At 38.5% G+C, this 23,461-nt stretch overlaps 1 protein-coding gene across 2 annotated transcripts in view; it reads right to left on the bottom strand.

Annotated features, from left to right (window-relative positions):
* The window catches only part of ADCY3 (adenylate cyclase 3), a 129,199-nt gene that overhangs the window by 22,944 nt on the left and 82,794 nt on the right, over positions 1-23,461 (bottom strand). For both annotated transcript variants that reach the window (XM_074209977.1, XM_074209978.1), the window contains exons 7-12: positions 11,179-11,337; positions 10,180-10,360; positions 6,553-6,678; positions 3,451-3,593; positions 2,648-2,809; positions 990-1,077 (exon numbers count right to left, since the gene is read on the bottom strand). In XM_074209977.1, coding sequence (XP_074066078.1) covers positions 990-1,077; positions 2,648-2,809; positions 3,451-3,593; positions 6,553-6,678; positions 10,180-10,360; positions 11,179-11,337 — 859 coding nt within the window. The remainder of the gene's footprint in view (positions 1-989; positions 1,078-2,647; positions 2,810-3,450; positions 3,594-6,552; positions 6,679-10,179; positions 10,361-11,178; positions 11,338-23,461) is intronic.

Below are 23,461 nucleotides of genomic sequence, written 5' to 3'. Positions count from 1 at the left end.
TTTGGCATCTCTCAGGGCCTCAGATTCCCCACTTGTGAAAGGAAGGGGGGTCTCTGAGATCTGGGGTAGCTCTGAGTCTCTGACCCTACAGAGGGGGAGGCTCAACCCAGATAGCCACTTCCACCCTTAGTATGAACAGTCATGGACTTGGTTTAGCCTCCAGTTATTCTAAGTATGGGACTCATTTGTGGGAGAAGAGAAGGGGGAAAAATCCTTATCACCATCACAAGTCTTCAAATATGTTTTTAATTCTTTATTAATACTCTGAAGGAGCCTCCCAGTCTAGTTAATGCTGCACCCTACAGATATTCTACCTCTGGTGCAAAGCCTCTCTCTAATCTGCTGCTTGCCATGGGTGGGTTCAGTGGTTAGAAGGCTTTTATTCTCTTATTACTCTGTAAGGCAACCAGGTGGATAGAGTGCCAGACCTGGAGTCCAAATATGACCTTAGATACTTTCTAACAGTGCAACTCTGGGCAAGTCCTTAACCCTGTTTGCCTCAGTTTCCTCATCTGTAAAATGCTGGAGCTGGAGAAGGAAATGGCAAACTACTCCAGTATCTTTGCCAAAAAAACCCAAATGGAGTCACAAAGAGTTGGACACAACTGAAAATGATTGAACAGTTCTATCAACTACACCAATTGTTCAACATATTTGAAATGTAAAAGAAATTGTTGAAATCACATGCAAAGAAATGAAAGAGGGGATTGGTTAAATGTTATTACAGATATCGAGGTGCTTCCACACCAGGTCTCAAAAGTCATAGTGTAATTTTCAACTGCTGGTTTTTTATGAACTCTGGGTTATACTTTCTGTGTTGGGAAAAGGAGGCAATTGGACAAGATGATCTGTAAGGTTCCTTTATGATCGCATGTCCATGACCACTTTTGCCTCTACAAAACTACAAAATTCTATGATTATATGGTCACCAATATCTCCCATGGTCTTCTTTGTTCCAAAATGTCTAAACAAACCACATGGTTTCTTACCCGAGGAAAGATGGCAGCCATTGAACAGATTGTCAGAATCAGCAGCAGAATCTCTCCAACCACAAAGGTCAGGTAATTTGTTGTCAGCCTGAAGGAGAGAAAATGGAAGTGAGAAAGCCCTCAAGGTCTAGAACCCAGGGTCCGCCTAAGAACTCTAAAAAAACGAAATACTTCAGCCTCTGATAACAAAGGCAGGAACCACCTCTGTTTGGGTTACACAGCTCCCAAACCACTGCCATCTTGTACCAGACTCCTTTGGGTCCTTTTTAGTGTGAAATATAATTCATTAGGACCCGCACTTCATTCCAAGTAATATTAATCTGTTTGATATTTTATATAAATCATATAGAATAAATAGATAAAATAGGTTCTTATAGTAGACCTTTGTAGTGAGACTCAAAAACTTTACTTCAGTGTTGACTACTGGTTTATCAGTTATGAAACTTAACTGTGCAACCACAAGAATACTTAGAAAGATATCTCCACTCGATTTTGCTCAGATTCTATGTCCAAGTCTAGCACACATGACGTGGTATAAAAAAATCCCCCATTTTCTTTTTATATCCCCTCTTGCCTAACAGGAGGAAAGCATCTATCTTGTGTTTTGTTTTGTTCTGTTTTGTTTTTGCAAGACAATGGGGTTAGAGCCTTTCCCAATTCCACACAGCTAGGTAATTATTAAGTGTCTGAGGCTGGATTTGAACTCAAGTCCTCCTGACTCCAGGGCCAGTGCTGTATCCACTATACCACCTAGCTTCGCCAAACCTCCATCTTATGACCAATTAACAGAGATATCCTGTGCTTCATCCAACCTGTGACCCCCTGACAAATAAACCATTTTTTGACTGATGTATAATTTCTGGCCCTCAAAACAAAGTCTATCAACCAATAGAAATTATGTATTTTACTCTCTAGGAAATGTTCAGAAATCGAACCCTATAAAAACAAGATCCTGAGCACCAGGGAGATTTCAGATCATGAGGAAGATCTGAGTATTACTACATTAGAGTAGTGCTTTTTAAGTTTAGCGCTTAGAATTTTAAGTTTTAGAGCTCTACGTGGTTTTTCTTGCAGATTGGACAATTTTAGATTCCATATTGGCCATGATTCTGACCTCTCCTTGGACCTCTTTCCATTCAACCTCTTCTGTCCTGACACTATCAGGCAGAGGCATGGGGAAGGATTATGCACCAGAAGCCCTAGCCCCCCTGGACACAACATCCAGCTTCACTGAAGTCTGGTGGAGAGCTAAGGTCCCACCTCTACGTCATGCTTGGACTTCACTAAATATTGCAGTCTGAGAGGAGCAGAATTGGAACTCATTCCCATCCTCATTTAATGAGGCTAATAGCCCCAGCAAAGTTTTTTATGTTGGCAAAATATTTTGCATATATTATCTTATTCAGTTCTCACTACCAACTTGTGGGGCTAGTGCTAGTATTATCCCCATTTTACGTATGGGGAAACTGTGGCTGAGAGGCTTTTGACTTGTCCAGTCTCACAGAGAGTACGTATCTGAAGCAGGGTTGAACTCAAACTTCCCGATTCCAAGTTCTGTTCTTTATGCACTAAGCTATCTAGATGTTGTTTTTCCTTATTTAGGTTCAACTAGATGCAATATATTCTTTCTGTTGCCTATCCTAGCCCACTCCCCTCACCAAGGATCAATCAGGATCACCACCAGGGATGTGCAAAGGAGCACGACGCAGGAGCAACTGAAGGCAGCTCCACTCTGCTTCTCCTTCTCTACTGAGTAACGTGTTTCCAGTTCAGGCTCCATAAACCTCATGGATAGAAGGAAGGTGTTTCTTTTCTTTACTCTGTGGAGGCAAAATGAGTCCTAGTGAATTCTTTTGCACAAGTTGTCCTCTATATCTGGAATATCTTCTCCTCCCCTTTCTCTTCATCCTCTACTCCTATTCTTGTTCTCCCCCCTCTTCTTCCCCCTTTTCTGCTCTTCCTCCTCCATCTCCTTTCCTTCTCCACCTCCTTCCCCTTCTCCCCCTCCTCCTTCTTCCTTTCTTCTGACTTCTCCCTCTCTTGTTCCCCCTCTTTGATTCTTGGAATCCCCTTCCTTTTTTCAGGATTCAGCTCGGGCACCACTTCCTACTGAAAGTCTCTTGATTTCATCACTCACCCCTTCTCCATTACCATTCATTTCTTTGGTTTATCATTTATATTTCCACATCTATATATGTGTAACTATAATCTACTTGAGGGAAGAAGTTTGAACATTTTTGTGTTTGCATTTGCAGTGAAGGGGGAAGGGAAGAAGGGAGGGAAGAAGGGAAGAAGGGAGGGAGGGAGTCTGGGAGTCTGTTCTGATCCTATGCCCCTCTAAATTATCTAGTCTAAGACTCTCCAATGAGTTTATGACTGTTCCCATTCCCACCCTCATTAGCCAATTAAGGAAGGGAAGGAGGGACAAGATGTGGGGGAAGAGAGGGGCCATATTACTTACACCTGAGCTGACTCCCTCTCCAGCAGAGCCTCATTGAGTAGCTGGTTGAGTTCATGTTCATCCTCAGAGGCATCTACAACCCTTTCGGCCAAATCATGAAGGCGCAAGCGCCGACGAGGATTGGGGAATGAAGGGTTATCTGCCTGCACCACAATGAAAAAGGACAGATGAGAATGGAAACTTGAGAGACCTAAGAGCAAGGCCATCCATGTGATTCTCAACAAAGATGTTGTAGACTGTGGTGCAGAATGAAGTTCCCATTTTCATACCCAGAGAATATGTTGGTTTGCTTGGCTCTACTTTTTTTGTTATTGTTACATGGGAAGGTTCTGTAGTGGGAGATGGAGAAGTAATAGTACATATAAAACATATTTGAGAGAAGAAGAGCAACCAATGAATCATAGGGTCATAGATTTAGAGATAGAAGGGATCTTCCTGGCCATCTAGTCCAACACTCTCATTTTATAGATTAGGAAAATGAGGGTGGGGTGGGGCAGAAGCAGGGTTTAAGCCTACCTAAGGTCACACAGGTGGAAAGTGACAGTCAAAATGTGATCTCCAAAACCAGAACTCTTTCCACTGCACCACAATGCCTCCGAAGACAGTATAATATATAATAAAAAGTATTTATTAAGAACCTATCATGTGGGGAGGCTAGGTGGCATAGTGGGATAAAGCACAGGCCCTGGAGTCAGGAGTACCTGGGTTCAAATCCAGTCTCAAACACTTAATAATTACCTAGCTGTGTGGCCTTGGGCAAGCCACTTAACCTTGTTTGCCTTGAAAAAAAAAAGAACCTATCATGTACTGGACATTGTATTAGACAATGGTAATGCAAAGAGGAATAGTTCAGGAAGATCTGAGTTGAAACTTGACCTCTGACACTTTCTCACTGTGTAACCCTGAAAAAGTCATTTACCCCTCTCATTCTCACTATCGTTATCTGTAAAATGGGGATAATTGTAGCACCCACATTACAGTGCTCCAAAGGGAGTAACATGAGAAGAATGGAGAGGTACAAACAGGCCAGGTTAGGAAGAGATTAATATGTCAGAGGAAATTATCTGTTTTTATCCTAGAGATAACAGAGAAAGACTATAATTTGTGGGAAAGAGAAGATGAAGATGACAAAAGATGGGAGTGCCTTGTATAAGGAATAGAGAGAAAGCCAGTGTGTCTAGATTGCACAATACAGGGGAATAAAGACCAACAAAGTTAGAAAGATAGAGGAGGTTAGGTTTTGAAGGAATTTAAAAGTTAAATAGGAGAATACTTTCTTAGAGGCAATAAAGGGGTTTGAAAATATCGAGATTTGATCAGTCCTACACAGGAAAATCACTTTGGTGTCTACAGGGAAGATGGAGCTTAGAGAGGAGAAAGGAGCTTGGAAAAGGAAGACCAAATGGGAGATGTTTTTAAGAGTCCAATAAAATGATATTAAGGACCTGAGAGGCAACTAAATGAATAAAGAAAAAAGGACACATCTGATCTCAAATTATACTACAAAATAGTAATTATCAGAATAATCTGATAATGCAAAAGGAATGCAGGGGTGGGTCAATGGAACAATATAAAGCAATATAAAGCAGCAAATGACCCCAGTGATCTAGTATTTGACAAACACAAAGATTCCAGCTATTGTTGGTATTGTTCTATCATTTCAGTTATATCAGACTTTCTGTGACCTCATGGGGTTTCTTAGCAAAGATACTGGAGTAGTTTGCCAGTTTCTTCTCCTGTTCATTTTAGAGATGAATAATTGAGGCAAACAGGATTAAGTGACTTGCCTAGGGTCACACTGCTAGGAAGTGTCTTTTTTTTTTTTTTTTTTTTTTTTTTGCAAGGCAATGGGGTTAAGTGGCTTGCCCAAGGCCACACAGCTAGGTAATTATTAAGTGTCTGAGACTGGATTTGAACCCAGGTACTCCTGACTCCAGGGATGGTGCTCTATCCACTGTGCCCCCTAGCCACCCCTAGGAAGTGTCTTAAACTGAATCTGAACTCAGGAAGATGAGTCTTCTGATTTTAAGGCTGGCATTCTATTCACTGAGTCACCTAGATGCTAGGCAAGAACTCATTATTTGATCAAAATTTCTGGCATAATTGGAAAGCACTTTGGTAGAAACTAGACATAGAAAAAGATCTCACACTACATACTAAGATAAGCTCAAAATAAATTTAAGATTTAGACATAAAGGGTGACATTATAAGCAAATTAGGGAAATATGGAAAAAATATACATTTCAGATTAATAGCTAAAGGAAGAATTCATGACCAAATAAAAGATAAAGAAAATCACAGGAGGTAAAATGGATAATTTTGAGTACACAAAAACAATATAGTCAAAATTAGACAGAAAGTTGGAAACTGGAGGAAAAAATTTTTATAGCAAGTTCCTCTGATAAAAGAAGATAATCTGCAGGAACTGGGATTGTTTAGATTGTAGAAGAAAGGGCTGAGAGGAGGACATGATTAGCATCTCCAAGAACTTGAGGAGCAGCTGTGAGGAAGAAGGCTTTGACTTCTATTTGGCTCCAGATGAAGAAACTAGGAACAATGAGTGAAAGTTGCAAAGCGGTTGCAAATGTTGGCTTGATGTAAGGAAAAATTCCTATCAATTAAAGTGTCCAGCTATGGAATCAGACAGCTAGGTGATGCCATAGTGCACAGTGCTGGACCTGGAGTCACAAAGACTCTTCTTCCTGAGTTCAGATTCAATTTTGGATACTTATTAGCTGTGTAATCCTGGGCAAGTCACTATCCTGTTTCTCAATTTGCTTGGTTGTAAAATGAGTTAGAGAAGGAAATGTCAAAGCACTAGTCTCTTTGCCAAGAAAACCACAAATATCATGGAAAGTTAGACTGAACAACAATAAAACTATGGAATGGAGAGACTTGGGAGGAAGGAGGTTTTTCTTCCCTTGGGTCTCCAAGCGCAGTATAGATGAGCACTTTTCAGGTGGGCTAGAGTGGGGAATTCTCTGCTGAGCTTCTCCCTGTTTTGAAGTTCTGTGAATCTCTGTGATGCCCTCCCCAGCACGTCTCCTGCCTGCCCACCTTTGGACAGGAGCCATTTTCCTAGAGTCAAGCTCTTCCACTCACCTGGGTGCTGTCCTCAGTTTGCTCTGGAGGTGGGGAGGTGGCATTTCCATTAGGCTCCTTGGTCTCCTTGGTGTTGATCAGGATAGGGGTGCTGGGTTTTGAGGGTGGTCCCCCTATCTGTTTTGCCTAGCAACAAGAAAGAAAGAACAGCAGTTAGGGGCCACAGGCAAGGAATGGGTGGTGGTGGAAAGAGTATTGGATCAGGAATGGTGGTTCCCAGTTCAAACCTTGGTTCAGATACTTCCCAACTGTGTCACCTTGAGCAAATCACGTAACTTTTCTGAAACTCTACAAAATGGGAAGAATAACACCTATACTACCTAACTCATGGAATTATTGAGAAGAACACTTTGAAGGACTATGGAAATGAGATATCATTATTGGCCTGACTTTATTCACTTTCTTGACTTATGTGGGAATGATGGAAAGTAGATTATACCACAGTAACCCTAGGTCAAAAATTTCCTTGGTTTTTTTTCTCCCAAACCAGAAACATAAAATATTTCTTTTTAGGGTTTTTTTTGCAAGGCAAATGGGGTTAAGTGGCTTGCCCAAGGCCACACAGCTAGGTCATTATTAAGTGTCTGAGACCGGATTTGAACCCAAGTACTCCTGACTCCAGGGCCAGTGCTTTATCCACTGTGCCACCTAGCCGCCAACATAAAATATTTTTTTTAAAGGAGTTCTTGATTCACATCTCTATTCCATTCCTTTCCTTACGTTTGCTCTTGACAATCTCATTCACAGATCTTTGACCTCCACCCCCCTTATATGGATGACCCCATCTCCCATCTTTGTTCATTTGTACTAGCCATGCCCCACACCTGGATTGCAGTCTCTTTTCCTTTTCATCCTTCTTCAAGATGAAATTCAAATACCTTCCTTGTGAATCATTTCCTGATTCTCCTAATTGTTAGTGTCTTCCCTTGCATTTAACTCTTTTATATTAATTCACATTTATTCTTTTTATGTTTATTCTAGATACATTTAGATATACTATTGTCTCATTAGGATGTGAGCCAATAGCTTTTTCTCAGCTCTTATCCCTCCTTGACTCTTCTGCAGCTTTAAATACTGTGAACTCTTCCCTCCTACTCATTCCTCCCTTGGTTTCTATGATTCTCCTCTTTTTTGGTTCTTTCCCAGTCTTTCTGACCAGAGTCCTGATATCTATCTATCTATCTATCTATCTATCTATCTATCTATCTATCTATGTTTGTTTTTGTTTTGTTTTGTTTTCTAAGGCAATAGGGTTAAGTGATTTTTTTCCCCAAGGTTACACAGCTAGGTAATTATTAAGTATCTGAGGTTAGATTTGAACTCAAAGTCCATCTCCAGCTAGGTGGTGCAGTGGATAGAGCATTGGCCTTGGAATCAGGAGGACAGGAGTTCAAATCTGACCTTAGACACTTGCCACTCACTGGCTATGTGACCTTGGGCAAATCACTTGACCCTGATTGCCCTGCATCCAGGGCCATCACCAGTTGTTCTGATTTATATCTGGCTACTGGACCCAGATGGCTCTGGAGGAGAAAGTGAGGCTGGTGACTTAGCACTGCATCCCTCACTCAAATCCAATTCATGTGCTTGTCATGGCATCACCTCCCTGATGTCATGGTTTTCTTTGAAAATGAAGGACAAACATTATTAGAATGTGAACTCCATGAGGATAGGACTTATTTCATTCTTTGTATTCGGGGTTTTTTTTTAGTCAATTAAAAAATTTTGAACTTAACAAACATCACCTAAAGAAGCACTTCCATTTACCAAGAGAACAGAAAAATGGGGCTGCACATGAAACTGTGAATATCTATTATATATATATATATATATATATATATATTTATACACACTTTGATTTTCTTTTTAAATATATGATCAATTTAACATACTGCTTTCAAAGATGCCTTTCTTTTTTCTGTGATTCCTTCTGCCTTGCCTTCTTTTGTACATTTCAAAAAAAAATTATCAACAACCTTTTTATTGCTTTTATTTTTCTTTGTTAATTCTATTCCTAGATTCACTCTCCATCTGATCTTGTAGGGAAAAGGATTTTTTGCTCGGAAAAATTATTATGCTGTTTAAATCGAACTCTATATGATTAAAGCACCCAGAATGTCTCCTGACCCCCAATAACTCTCTGGAAATACTGGAGATATCTATAAAGTATTTTGTTTCCCCCCAGGTCCTTGCATCCACTAATCACTAATAATTCAGAACTGCAAATTCTTCAAGGCAATACTAGATGATCACTAGTTTGGAATATTAAAGAGGGAGGTATGGGTGGAACTGGATGCCTCTGGGGTCTCTTCCAGCCCCAACATTCTGTGATTCTATGATACTTGGGTTAAACAGTAGCTGCCTTGTACTACCCAGGTCTTGGTCTCCAACTGTCTTTGATTGTTTTTAAAAATCAGCCCTCCTATACCTTCAAAACATACACACACACACACACACACACACACACACACACACACACACACACACATTCTTTATCTATCATGACTTCTGTTGGGAATCATGTTCAAACTTCATTGCATACCCAAGAAAGTTAATATGTTCAAGATATGCTAGAGTTAATATGTATTTCTATTTTCCTGAAAATCTACATTTTTTTCTTCTTACATCTACAAATCATACTCAGGTAATTATGCATTCTGAATATAAAACCCTGAGCTCTTATTGGAAGGGAGGATATTACAATTCTAGATGTCTAGCATGGATTTCCTGATGTCTTCTCAAACTCATTGCCTACTTACCCAAAGCAGCTTCTCCTTTTGATTTTTCAAATTCTATCCCTTCTGTATCTGTAAAAGTCCCACCTTACATATGTATTTCATTTTAAGCAACCTGGTATAAGAAATCTAAATCTATGAGCAGAACCAGAAGAACACTGCACACCCTAACAGCAACATAGGAGTGATGATCAACCTTAATGGACTCGCTCGTACCAAGAGGGAACAATCAGGCACAGTTTGGGGGTATCTGTGATGGAGAATGCCATCTGTATCTTGAGAAAGAATTGTGGAGTTTGAACAAAGACCAAAGACTATTACTACTACTAATTTTTTAAAAAATGTTATCTTGTTATGTAATTCTGCTATGTCTCATACTTTAAGTTTCCTCCTTAAGGATATGATTTCTCTCTCATCACATTCAACTTAGATCAATGCATACTAAGGGAATGATGTAAAGACTAACAGAATGCCTTCTGTGGGGGGTGGGGGGGAGGAAAGCAAGATTAGGGGAAAAATTGTAGAATTCAAAATAAATAAAATCTTTAAAAAAGAAATCTATAATCTACATAAAAGTTTAATGAATAAAAGTAGGGGCTTGAATTGATGGATTTATCTAATAAAAGGATATTTTATTTCACAAAAGAATTAATGGTGGCTTTTCTTTAATTAACAAGCCTCCTTGTGTAAAATTTCAGGAACACCTCTAAGCATCAAAGATAGTGTTACCTACTCATGAATTTCACAATGTGCCCCTTTCAGGTGGTGAGAAATGACCACAATGCACAGCTTTATCTCATGGACTGGAATCTTTTGATTGTCTCCAATCAAAGGAGGAGCTGCTAGTGACCAAGTGAGTTCAGGGGTGAAGCAGGAGGAGATAAATACTCACTGTGCCATTGATACCATTAGGTGTCTGCTGCTGATCTGGAGACACCGGTTTAGGAGAGCAAATGAGGTAGGTGACAATGCCTTTTTCATCCAGATAGTCACAGCGACTGCCTCCATCACCTGGCTCCACTTCAAACTCACCCTTCAAGCAGTCCATAGTGCTCTGAGAGATGTGAACCCGCCTGGAGTGAGAAGAGTAAGTCAGTTTTGTAGTTTCTGTAGTGGTCCTAAAAACCAAATTCTTCTGGCATCAAAAGGAAAAGGATCTTTTGTCTTATATGGTCAAAAATATTTATAGTAGCTCTTTATGTGGTGACAAAGAAATGGAAATAGAGAAGATGCCCATCAATTAAAGATTGACTGAACAAGTTGTGGTTTGTGATTGTGATGGAATGCCATTGTGAAAATTTGTATTTAGAAATGATGAACAGGAGGCTTTCAGAAAAGCCTGGAAAGTCTTATAGCAACTGATGCAGAGTAAAGTGAGCCAGAACCATGGGAACACTATATAACAGCCATATTGTATAGTAATTTTTTTGTTTTTTGTTTGCAAGGAAATGGGGTCAGGTGACTTGCCCAAGGTCACACAGCCAAGTAAGTATTAAGTGTATGAGGCTAGATTTGAATTCATGTCCTCCTGACTCCAGGGTCAGTGCTCTATCCATTGTACCACCTAGCTCCTCTACTTATCTGTATGACCTTAGGTAGATCACTGTTTTCTCATTTGTAAAATGAGAAGGTTGGACTAGATGATCTTGAAGGTCCCTCCTGTTACTAACCCAGCAAGTCACTTCCCTCTCAAGATCTTAATTTCCTGAGTAGGGATTGAGGCTAAATTAAATGTTTCATGATGTTCCATGAATCTATGCTCATTTATAAAGGGGAACAGCAGCTGGAACGAAGCTGAGGCAGAAGGGACATTCCCTACAATACAGGATTGGCCTGATCAGATCTTCCTCCATCTTCTACCCCTCCCCTCTGACCTTGACAAGTCACTCACCCAGGGATACCACCAGCTTCCATCTTGTTGGCGACAGTGACGTCTGTGGACCACACGTCATACTGCCATCGTTTCTGGCCTAGCACACCACCTAGCACCGTGCCTGTGTGGACACCAACACGCATGTCTACCCCAGTCTTTGTCTTCTCACGTACATACCTACAGGGAGAGAAAAACAAGGTCAAGAACAGTCATTTCAACATCAGATCCACTCCGATGAGCACTTTTTAAGCACCTTCTATATACAGGGTACTGTGCTAGAGCTAGGGGTGCAAAACAAAATAAAGAACAGCCCCTGCTTTCAAGGACTTTATAGTCTAGTAGCTGAATACAAGATAAAAATGTTGTGTGTATAAATATATATTTACTATATAGAGAATATATATATATATAAATCTGTACATACATTTACACAATAATACATAAATATGTAATATACAATATATAAATGTGCATTATAGTTATATGTATATAATTTCAAATATATAAATATGTATATTTCATATAAATGTATAATCATATATATATAATATATAGTTATAGATATTCCATCTTTAATATATATAATTCTTTGTCAAGATAACTCCAAATTAAACAACTGAACAACAACTATATATATGTTAGCTAAAAAATATGATATGGACTTGGATAAAGGCACAGATACAGGATATAAATACTGACTTTGGGGAAATAGCAAAGAAGCCAGTTTGGTCTGAATGGAAAATGTATGAAGGGGAGTAATATATAGTCCACCTTGACAGGTAGGTTCGGACCAGACCATGAAAAGAATGGACAGGATGGAATTGATTCAGCTAAGGGACACAGCACACAGGATGCTGAACTTGAAATCAATTCCTGCCTTGGACACTCACCCACTACATTAATATGGGCAAGTCACATAACCACCCTCAACCTCAGTATTTTCATCTGGAAAATAGGAATAGTAGCAGCTCCTCTTTCACAGGATGATTATAAAGTTTAAATAAGAAAACATAATGTAAAGCACTTTTCTAACCTTACTACACCATGTAAATGTAGTTACTATATAATTAGCATCGTTATTATTATCCTGATATTCCACTTCTCATCTAGAGTTCTACTTTTCAGGCTGAAGCCTTTCTCATAGCATCTCAAGCCCATATTTATAATTTAATCAATCAACATGGCAACAGCACTACAAGCTTCCTAGCTGTTTCTATATAGGTGAAATTTGGACAAAAGGGCCAGAGTCAGAATTGCAGTTATTTAGAACATAAGGCATCCACACTAATGAAGGAGAAATGCATTTTAAAGCAACTAAGAAAGATTTGACTTCACACCTATCAAACTGGCACAGATGCTCCCTGCCCCCAATTCTTCAACTAAAATACCTAACAACCCAGGGGCTTGGGTGGGTATGGGAACATGAAACCACTCTTGGGGGAAGAATGAACTTGAAACCACACACCCCCAACTCACTAAAATCACTGTTTCCTCTTGAAACCCAAAGGTATTACAAGGAAGAAGGAAAAGATCCATATACACATATTTATAACAGTTCTTTTTGTGATTACAAAAACTAGAAAGTGTCCATCACTTGAGAAAGGACTGAACATATTATAGTATGTGAATATAATGAAATATTATTGCATCATAAGAAATGAAGAAAAGAACAAACGGAAAGAACCATGTGAAAATTTATAAGAACTTTGGTAAGTGAAGTGATCAGAACCCTAATTACAGTTTATATGACGATCATGGTAACACAAAGGAATGTAATTTTGAACACTCCAGGTGCCTGATAAATGCAATGACCAAACACAAAGACTGGTGACAAAACATGTCACCTGCCTCTGAACACAAGGGTGATGGACTACATGACATTTACAGGTGTTGTTCATGCATTGTTTTGTTTTGGCTGACTATATTTGTGGGTTGCAAGGGAGAGCTTTTATCTGTGGGCTGAGTTGTTGGCAAGTAATAAGAATGATGAAAGGAAGGAAGGAAGGAAAGAGAAAAGAAAAAGAGGGAGAAAAAAACTTTGATGAAATATATAAAAATATACAGAAGAGAGCAGAAGGAAATTTAGAAAGGAACATAGGCATAGAGGATAATTTTGTTACTATCCCGATAAATGTAATATATAACTTGGTATAATATATAATATATTATAATATAATATAATAATATAATATATAAAATGGTTCCTTAAGAGAAGTTCCCAGTTTCCTATATAACCTGTTTTTTGTTTATTGAAATGCTTGTTTGTTGCTTATAAAGTTCATAATAATCTTTTTTTTCTACCAAGAAAAGTGGGTTCAGACGTTTTTGGGAAGCTTGAATTGTATATTGCTGGATATAGAGACTCGTTGGATCTGACTGCTCCTCTTTGTCAAGCCCATCTACTTCCTCATCATCTTGGTCACATGGAAAACCAGTAATAAGGCTCATATGACTTGCAAATGGAAATAAGAAGAAAGAATGCTCTTCAGATCCTCCATGGAAGAACTAAAAAGAAGAAACTAATATTTGCCTAGTGGTAAAAAAAAAAAAAAGTAGAAATACAATGACACAAGGTCTTAAAATTTTAACAGTTACCTGAATGCCTCTCCACTCCTACACTTTTTCCCAGGTAGGTATTTTTTCAGTCATAGCAACTTACAAAGAACATTTGAGAAGGACAAACAATAGAAAGTTTGTGATCTGTATCAGGATGAAGTATACTAACCCCAATGGAATTATCTTTTGAAGACTGAACACCACTATCTCTGATAAAATGAAGACTTTTTCATTGCAGGGAGAAATCTACTTTTCATTTTTGTCTTTGAAGAGGAGAGGAGAACAGTAAAAAAAAATAAGCACTGATATTTTATAAATATTGCCTCTTTGATTCTCACAACATTTATTAAGGCATATAAACTGTAAAACACTGAAGTTATTGATGGAGATTCAAGTACATGTTATATACTCTCAGTAATATACAGGTTCTTTGAAGGCAAACTGGTAAGTTGGATTCTCATTAGCAGAGTCACTCCATTTCCATGACATTTAAAAGAGAGCAAAAGACTGCTTTCAGACATTTAAAAAAAATTTTTTTTAGTATTTAAAGGACAGATCAGAATGCAGAGGAGTAAGATTGACATTTGCGAATGTCTTAGGGAAACAACCATACTGACTCAGTAATTACATGTTGGCTTCTACTATCTGCTTCTGAAGGAACTCCCTCACTGCCCTGATTGCTATCTCTTGTCCATAACAAGAATTCTCCTCCCAAGTATCATGGATATTCATGGACATGGGCTTTGTCTGCCAAGAGCTTCTGCAGGAACTCGAATCTCTGGCTTCTGACATGTACTTAGAATAAGTGCTTATAGATCTCAGGAGACCATGAGACAGGAACAAACAAAATGATATATTAGATTGGATGAAGTTAATATTATTTCTGACTAGAAACTCTTCATGTTGAAGTGGCAGTTTTTCTACTCCCAAGGACTAGAATAGAATTAAAAGGAATACTGAGCTAGATTTCCATTAATAAGATACAAAAACCCACCTTATTTCTTTAGTGTCATCCTACATAAACTTGAGGGACTCTTTCAGGGATTCTATAAAACTTCAGAGTTGGAAGGGTTATTAGTAGCCATCAAGTCTGGTCCATATTGGAAGAATTTTTTTTTTATTTATTTAAGGCAATAAGGTTAAGTGACTTGCCCAAGGTCACACAGCTAGGCAATTATTAAGGGCCTGAGGTAGAATTTGAACTCCTGACTCCAGGGCTGGTGCTCTATTCACTGCTCCACCTAGCTGCACCCATATTGGAAGAATTTAACCACATACCTGACAAGTGATCATTAAAGCTTTACTAAAAGGTTTCTGTCCAAGGAAACTCAATACATGCTGAAAACATTCATTCTCCTTTTTTGGTAGCTTTCATAGTAAGGAAGTTTTTTCTTATGCCAAGCCTAAATGTGCCCTTTGCAGCGTACTCTATGCTCCAGATTTTGCCCTCTGGAGTTAACTAGAAGTCAAACCCCTTGACTACATGACAGTCCTTCAGATGCTACAGAGTAAATATAATGCCTCTCTTCCCTAAGTCTTCTCATCTCTAGGCTAAATATACCCAGTTCATTCAACCATTCCTCTTAATGTCTTTTCCTGTAGTATCATTGACTTCCTTTGCCTTATTCACTGTTCCACAAATGAGATTTCATCTCCTATATCCATGCCTCCCCCAAGTCCCTCCTGCTCATGCCTCAACGATATTTTTTCCTCACTTCCACTGCTTTTTTTTTTTTTTTTTAGGTTTTTGCAAGGCAAATGGGGTTAAGTGGCTTGCCCAAGGCCACACAGCTAGGTAATTATTAAGTGTCTGGGACTGGATTTGAACCTAGGTACTCCTGACTCCAGGGCCGGTGCTTTATCCACTGCACCACCTAGCCACCCCTCCACTGCGCCACCTAGCTGCCCCCACTGCTTTCTTTCAAGACTCAGTTCAAGCACTAAAACTTTTCTAACTCTCATAATTATTAGTATATTTCCCTCCAGGTGTATGCTGATAAATGTTTAACAGCCAGTTCTCAAAAAATATATATACATGATATACTTGTAGGTTTAACCAGCATTATCAATATTTTCTCCATCACTTTTGAGATAATCAACAAAATAATAAAGACCTGATCCATAGCATCTGCTGATTTCAAAGATGTAAATATTCTCACTGACAACTTAGCAGTTGGTTCTCCCAAGTCTATTCAAGATAGCTCCATCATATCACTGACTCCTTCCTAAAATTACCTATCTTGTATCTTACATATATGGATGGATGTATATAATTGTGTATTCATGTTGTCTTCCCCATTAGAATGTAAGTTTCTTGTATTCTCAGTGTATAAAATAGTGCCTGGTCTACTGTAAGGATTTAATAACTGTTCATTGATTTATTAAAAGTGATGATACAAAGAAATGGAAATATGTGTAAGATTGACCTGAATGAATCCATATAGTTGTTCCACAGTTATGTCCTAACGAAGTTAAATTCTGTAGACCTATCTCCCTGATGAATATAGATGCAAAAAAAATTTTTTAGTTTTTTTTTTTTTTGCAAGGCAAATGGGGTTAAGTGGCTTGCCCAAGGCCACACAGCTAGGTAATTATTAAGTGTCTGAGACCGGATTTGAACCCAGGTACTCCTGACTCCAGGGCCTGTGCTTTATCCACTACACCACCTAGCTGCCCCATAGATGCAAAAATCTTAAATAAAATCTTAGCAAAACAATTCCAACAAGTTATCACTATGATAATACATTATGATCAAGTAGGATTTATCCCAGGAATGCAGGGTTGGTTCAATATTAGGAAAACTGTTAGTATACTCAATTATATCAACAACAAACCTATCAGAAATTATATGATCATATCAATAGATATGATCATATAGCTTTTGCCAAAATACAGCATCCATTCCTACTAAAAACACTAGAGAGAGAGAGTGTAGGAATAAATGGACTGTTCCTTAGAATAATTAGCAGTATCTATTTGAAACCATCAACAAGCATTATATTCAATGGGGAGAGGCTAGAGGCATTCCCAATAAGATCAGGGGTGAAACAAGGATGCCCATTATCACCACTACTATTCAATATCGTATTAGAAATGTTAGCTTCAGCAACTAGAGAAGAAAAAGAAATTGAACGAATTAGAATTGGGAAGGAAGAGACAAAAGTCTCTCTTTGCAGATGACATGATGGTCTACCTAGAGAATCTCAAGAAATCATCCAAAAAACTACTGGAAACAATTAGCAATTTTAGCAAAGTTGCAGGTTATAAAATAAACCCTCATAAATCCTCAACTTTTCTATATATGTCTAGCAAGATACAACAGGAAGAGCTAGAAAGAGAAATCCCATTCAAAGTAACCTCAGACAATATAAAATACCTGGGAGTCTATTTGCCAAGACAGACTCAGAAACTTTTTGAAAACAATTATAAAACACTTCTCACACAAATTAAATCAGATTTAAATAACTGGCCAAATATCAATTGCTCATGGATAGGTAGAGCTAATATAATAAAAATGAAAATTCTACCAAAACTAAACTATCTGTTTAGTGCCCTACCAATCAAAATTCCAAAAAATTACTTTAATGAGTTAGAAAAAATTGTAAGTAAATTCATATGGAGAAATAAAAAGTCAAGAATTGCCAGGAGCTTAATGAAAAAAAAATGCAAACGAAGGTGGCTTAGCACTACCTGATCTAAAATTATACTATTAAAGCATCAGTCATCAAAACTGTTTGGTATTGGCTAAGAAATAGAGTGGTGGGCCAGTGGAATAGACTAGGTGCAAAAGCAGGAGACGATTATAGTAATCTGTTGTTTGATAAACCCAAAGAGTCCAGCTATTGGGATAAAAACTGTCTCTTTGATAAAAACTGCTGGGAAAATTGGAAGTTAGTATGGAAGAAACTTAGATTAGACCAACACCTCACACCCTTTACCAAGATAAGATCCAAATGGTTACAAGATTTAGACATAAAAAACAATACTATAAGTAAATTAGAAGATCAAGGAGTAGTTTACCTGTCAGATCTATGGAAAAGGGAGAAGTTTATGACTAAGGAAGAGTTGGAGAACATCACCAAAAACCAACTAGATGTTTTCGATTACATTAAATTAAAAAGCTTTTGCACAGATAAAACCAATGTAACCAAGATCAAAAGAAATGTAGTAAATTGGAAAACAATCTTTACAACTAATGATTCCGACAGAGGACTCATTTCAAAAATATACAGAGAACTGAGTCATATTTTTAAAACAAAAAACCATTCCCCAACTGACAAATGGTCAAAGGATATGCAAAGGCAATTTACAGATGAGGAGATCAAAGCAATCCATAGCCATATTAAAAATTGCTCTAAATCATTAATTATTAGAGAAATGCAAATTAAAGCTTCTCTGAGGTACCACCTCACACCTCTCAGACTGGCCAATATGACCAGGAAGAATAATGATAATCGTTGGAAGGGTTGTGGGAAATCTGGGACACTATTACATTGTTGGTGGAGTTGTGAACTCATCCAACCTTTCTGGAGAGAAATTTGGAACTACACCCAAAGGGCAACAAAAATGTGCATACACTTTGACCCAGCAATACTACTACTGGGTCTATACCCTGAAGAGATGATGAAAAAGGATAAAAACATCACTCGTACAAAAATATTTATAGCAGCCCTGTTTGTGGTGGCAATGAATTGGAAATCAAGTAAATGTCCTTCAATTGGGGAATGGCTTAGCAAACTGTGGTATATGTATGTCATGGAACACTATTGTTCTATCCCAGGAGGGATGGGATTTTGGGAAAGCCTGGAGGGATTTACATGAATTGATGCTGAGTGAGATGAGTAGAACCAGAAAAACACTGTATACCCTAACAGCAGCATGGGGGTGATGTTCAACCTTGAACGACTCACTCATTCCATCAGTGCAACAATTGGGAACAATTTTGGGCTGTCTGCAAAGGAGAGTGCCATCTGTACCCAGATAAAGAGCCATGGAGTTTGAATACAGTTCAAGGACTATTCCCTTTAATTTAGAAAGAAAAACAGATATCTTATTGTCAGATCTTGTTATCTCTTAGACTTTTTGTCTTTTCCTTAAGGATATGATTTCTTTCTCATAACACTCAATTTGGATCAATGTACAACATGGAAACAAAGTAAAGACTGACAGATTGCTTTCAGCGAGGGGGAGGGGGAGGGAAGTAAGATTGGGGGGGAAATTGTAAAACTCAAATAATATCTTTAATAAAAAAGGAAGTTAAATTCTCTCTCTTTCTTTTACTTCCTTTCTTATTTCTGTGAAATGACCTTTTAGATCTTGTTCTTCAGTAGTGTCCACTCTCTGTAACCCCTTTTGGGGTTTTCTTGGCAAAGTGATTTTCCATTTCCTTTCCCAGCTCATTTTACATGAGGAAACTGAGACAAACAGCATTAAATTACTTGCCCAAGGTCACACCACTAATAAGTGTCTAAGGTTAGATTTGAACTCAGATCTTCCTGACGCCCAGCTCTGCACACTCTATCTGCTAGGCCACCTACGAACAGGTGCTAGAAGCTTAAAGAAATGAGTGAAGCCACTTCTTTCCTACTAGTTTAGGAAAAAAAACATTAAGTCATTCTGAGTCAGTGTTCAGTGGAGTGGAAGAAGGATGATGACAACCTTAAGTGAATTTTCAGGAACAAGGTGAAAGCAGAAACTGATTTAGAAAATGGGGGCTGCTGCAGACTAGGGCACTGTGAAGGGAACAAGATGTTCTGAAAGTGAAACAAGCAATTCTAGAGGTAATAAGAAAAGGTAAATTCTTAAAATCTGAGCACAGGATTAAAGTAGTCTTGCAAACTTGGGGAATATAATAAGGCTGACCAAATGTGAGTCAGCATATCTATCTGTCCTGTGTCTTTCATTACAAGGAGAATCTCCTTTAGCTCTTGGGCTAGCTCATGTTGTCTTCTCCAATGCAATGTTATCACAGTATGCTCACAGAGTAGAGACTAACAAAGTTCAGATGGGGTACACAGGATCAAGAGTTGGAGGTCACCTGCTGTTGCGGGGGGAGTTGGGCCATGAGAAAGTTAATTCTAGTTGGCACATTACCTGCTGAGTGCTGGACACCTGGCTAAGTCCTAGGGGATACAAAAACAAGAAAAAAATAATCTTTTCTCTCTAAGAGTTTAATTACATTAAATAAATAAATTCCAATGATTTAAGTAGGGAGAGAATATAAATGTGTGGGGATCATGAAAGGTTTTCTATAAGAAGTGGCACTGGATATGACCCTTGAAGGAAATTAGGGATCTAGGATGCACAAGAAAAAGAACAGAAGAGATCTAGGCATGGGGAAGTTTGTACAAAAGCTAGAGATAACATATCAGGGTCTGAGAAGCCAGAATGGAATGCAGTTTTCCAAAGTAGGTGTTTGTGAGGCAAGACATATCGGTAAATATTAAGCATACACTTTGTACCAGTCACCATGCTCTATACTTAGCATCATAACTACAAAGACAAAAAAAGGAAGTCAGTGTATTCCAGTATCCAGGTTTTGGGTTGCCATCCCACACTATTTACTTATGTAGTTCTTTTCCTTTATTCTGGAAAAGAACCAAAATGACTTCACTGTGTGGCGGTCAAGTTAAAGTGTGTCTGATTGTTGCTGATCAGACCAATATGAGCTGGGAATGCTCTACCCACAGGTCAGGTATAAATTGTGTGAATACCTGGGGTGGTTACTCTGAACATATGTATCTCATTTCCTTTGAGCTGCTTCCATTCTGCCTTGCTCATAAAGCACAGTATCCTCTCTGATGAAGGCATGCTATGATGAGTGGTTTTGTACCAGTGGCTTCCACACTGCACAATTCATTCCAGAGTTCTTAAGAAAGACTTTCAGGGTGTCCCAAGGTGAGCTTTTTCTGAGCCTCTTGTGAGCATCTGCCCTGTGTGTTCTTCATAAAAGTCTTTTGTCAAGCTTACACGGTCAACCCATCGCAATTGTGCTCTCTGTAGCAGAATTTATATGCTTGGCAGTTTAGTTCAAGAAAGGTCCTCAGTATCCGGTATCTTCTCCTGCCAGATGATCTTCAGAATCTTCCTAAGACAATTTAAATGGAAGTGATTCATTTTCCTGACATGGCACTGGTAGATTGTCTAGGTTTCACAGGCATACAGCAATGAGGTCAGCACAACAGTTCTGTAGATCTTCATGTTGGTAGTCAGTTTAATACCTCTTTTCTCCCATACTTTCTTTCTGAGTCTCCCAAATACTGAGCTAGCTCTCACAATGCCTGTGTCAACCTCATTATCAATGTGTACCTTTTGAAAAGTATACTGCCAAGGTAAATGAACTTACCCACAGTATTCAAAACTTCTCCATTTGCTGTAACCAATGGGTCCACCTATGGGTGGTGTGGTGCTGTCTGATGGAGCACCTATGTTTCTTTGGTGATAATTGTTAGACCAAAATCAGTACAAGAAGCAGAGAATTGATCCATACATTGTTGCATCTCAGCTTCAGAGGCTTATAGTGATCTTATTGTTGTTCATCCTTTTACTGTTTTTTTTTTCCTGCAAGGCAATGGGGTTAAGTGACTTGCCCAAGGGCAGACAGCTACGTAATTATCAAATGTCTGAGGCTAGCTTTGAACTCAGGTCTTCCTGATTCTGGGTCCAGTGCTCAATCCACTGTGCCACCTAGCTACCCCTGTTATTCATTCTTTGTCTTTGAAGAAGACCAAGGATGATATCTTGACTCAAGTATGATCTCAATTTAAGTGAGGCAGGGTTGCACAAATTCATCAGCCTCACTCTTCCTGAATCATCAAAGTCCAATGACAGGACAAAAGCCAAGACACCTGGCAATGATGCAGAATCAAGGGATAATCCTGATGTCTGATATCTGACCAAGCTCTAAGCATTCTACAGTGCCTGCTCCTGCTGCCTTCACGGTCTGTTAGAACAAATTGTCCTCCTCTGCCCAGTTCATAAGGAGGAAGTCTTCACATACTTTGAGCAGACATCTTCCTAACTCACCAAAAAGATCAAGCCTGATGGTTACCCGCATCCTGGCTTAGTACATCGCCAAAACAGTTTTAGTGGGCTGTGACCTGGGTGTAACCACTACTTGTTTTACAGCTTCTTGGAGCCACAGGTGACAGTATGGTGAAAAAGTAGACACCAAAAGTAGATGGGCAGGCTTGAAAAGGGTTCAGCAAGCCCTCACATCAGAGGTGCCAGTCCTCCCTAAATACTTTGTACACTTCTCCAGCTGTAGTTAATAACTGACAAAAGACCCAATTTATTCAAATATTGCTTAAAGTCAGTGTTACAAATGTAACCCAAAGCATTTTTCCAAATTAAATTTTACTTACTGTCTTTTGGGGATTCAAGATTTTCCTCCTTTCTTTAAAATATTCATTTTCAAATCAAGTGAGTTGTTTTTTAATTCTTAACACTTCTCATATAATGATTTCATAATAGTAGCATAAATTTTACAAAATAATTGCTGACATCCTAAATTGATTGTATTCAGGACCAATGTAAAGATAAGAGTTTCAGACCTGAAGTCAGAAGAATCTAAGTTCAAATTCATCCTCAGACACTTATTTTACAAGTCACTAAAACTTCACATTCTCCAAGCCCACCCCTTTTTAATCTAAGAGAAAGATTTCACATTTATCCTTATTAAATTTCACTTTATTCAATTCAGTTCATCATTTTTTGCCTGCCAAAATCTTTTTAGATCACAATATTAACTAAGACTCCTAGACTTCTGCCATCTGGAAATTCAATAGGGGTGCCATTCATGTCTTTGGCCAAGTCACCTACTCAAAGAGATATCACCATTTCCTTTTCTAAATACTAACAACCATTCCTTTAATAATGCATTTTCAAATTTTTCCAGGAATCAAAATCAAGCTCACTTTGAATGGTGGACTGCTAGTTAGGAAATCCGGGTTCATATCCTGCTGCTCATAAAACCAATGCTATCTACATCACAAGGTAGCTGTAAGGACCAAATGAATGTGCAACATGTGCTTTATAGACCATAATGAGTTTTATAAATGTCAGCTATTATCATTATTGAAAGAAGAAGATAGAACCCTGGAAAGTGTCCTAGAACAGGAGAGAGAAGAGACACAACATAGATTTCCTGGCTTAATGCTAACCAAAAAACAAAACAAAACCAAAAAACAAAGATGGTGAAAATTAGCAGGGAAGTGGTGGCAAGGGGAAATGAATATGATACTATTAAAAGGGGAGGCTAGGTGGCACAGGGGATAAAGCACCAGCCCTGGAGTCAGGAGTACTGGGTTCAAATCCAATCTCAGACACTTAATAATTACCTAGCTGTGTGGCCTTGGGCAAGCCACTTAACCCCATTTGCCTTGCAAAAAAAAAAAAAACCTAAAAAAAATCCGGCCTCAGACACCTAGCTGTGTGACCTTAACTCCACTGCCTTGCAAAACAAAAACAAAAAAGTTTCAGATTTGTAACTATCTCCTCTGCTCACCAGCCTTCTTGACCACACCTGAGAGCATAAATCTTACTTCATGAAATACTACTCAGAGAAGTTTAACCCTCAAGGTAAGAAACAGCAAAACCTATTTCACGACAACAAAGGAACCAACCCTCTCTGTTCTCCAGGTTCATCTTTAGAGCTAACCAAGTGAGAAAATAGAATCACAGATTCTAATAGCAATAAGATCTATGGATTTGTTTTCTTTTCTATGACATGATCCTCTCCTATTAA

Source organism: Macrotis lagotis, chromosome 1, assembly GCF_037893015.1.
Source record: "Macrotis lagotis isolate mMagLag1 chromosome 1, bilby.v1.9.chrom.fasta, whole genome shotgun sequence".
Classification (NCBI taxonomy): Eukaryota; Metazoa; Chordata; class Mammalia; order Peramelemorphia; family Peramelidae; genus Macrotis; species Macrotis lagotis.
Note: the sequence above shows the minus strand (reverse complement) of the source record. Positions and strands in the feature narration are given on the sequence as shown.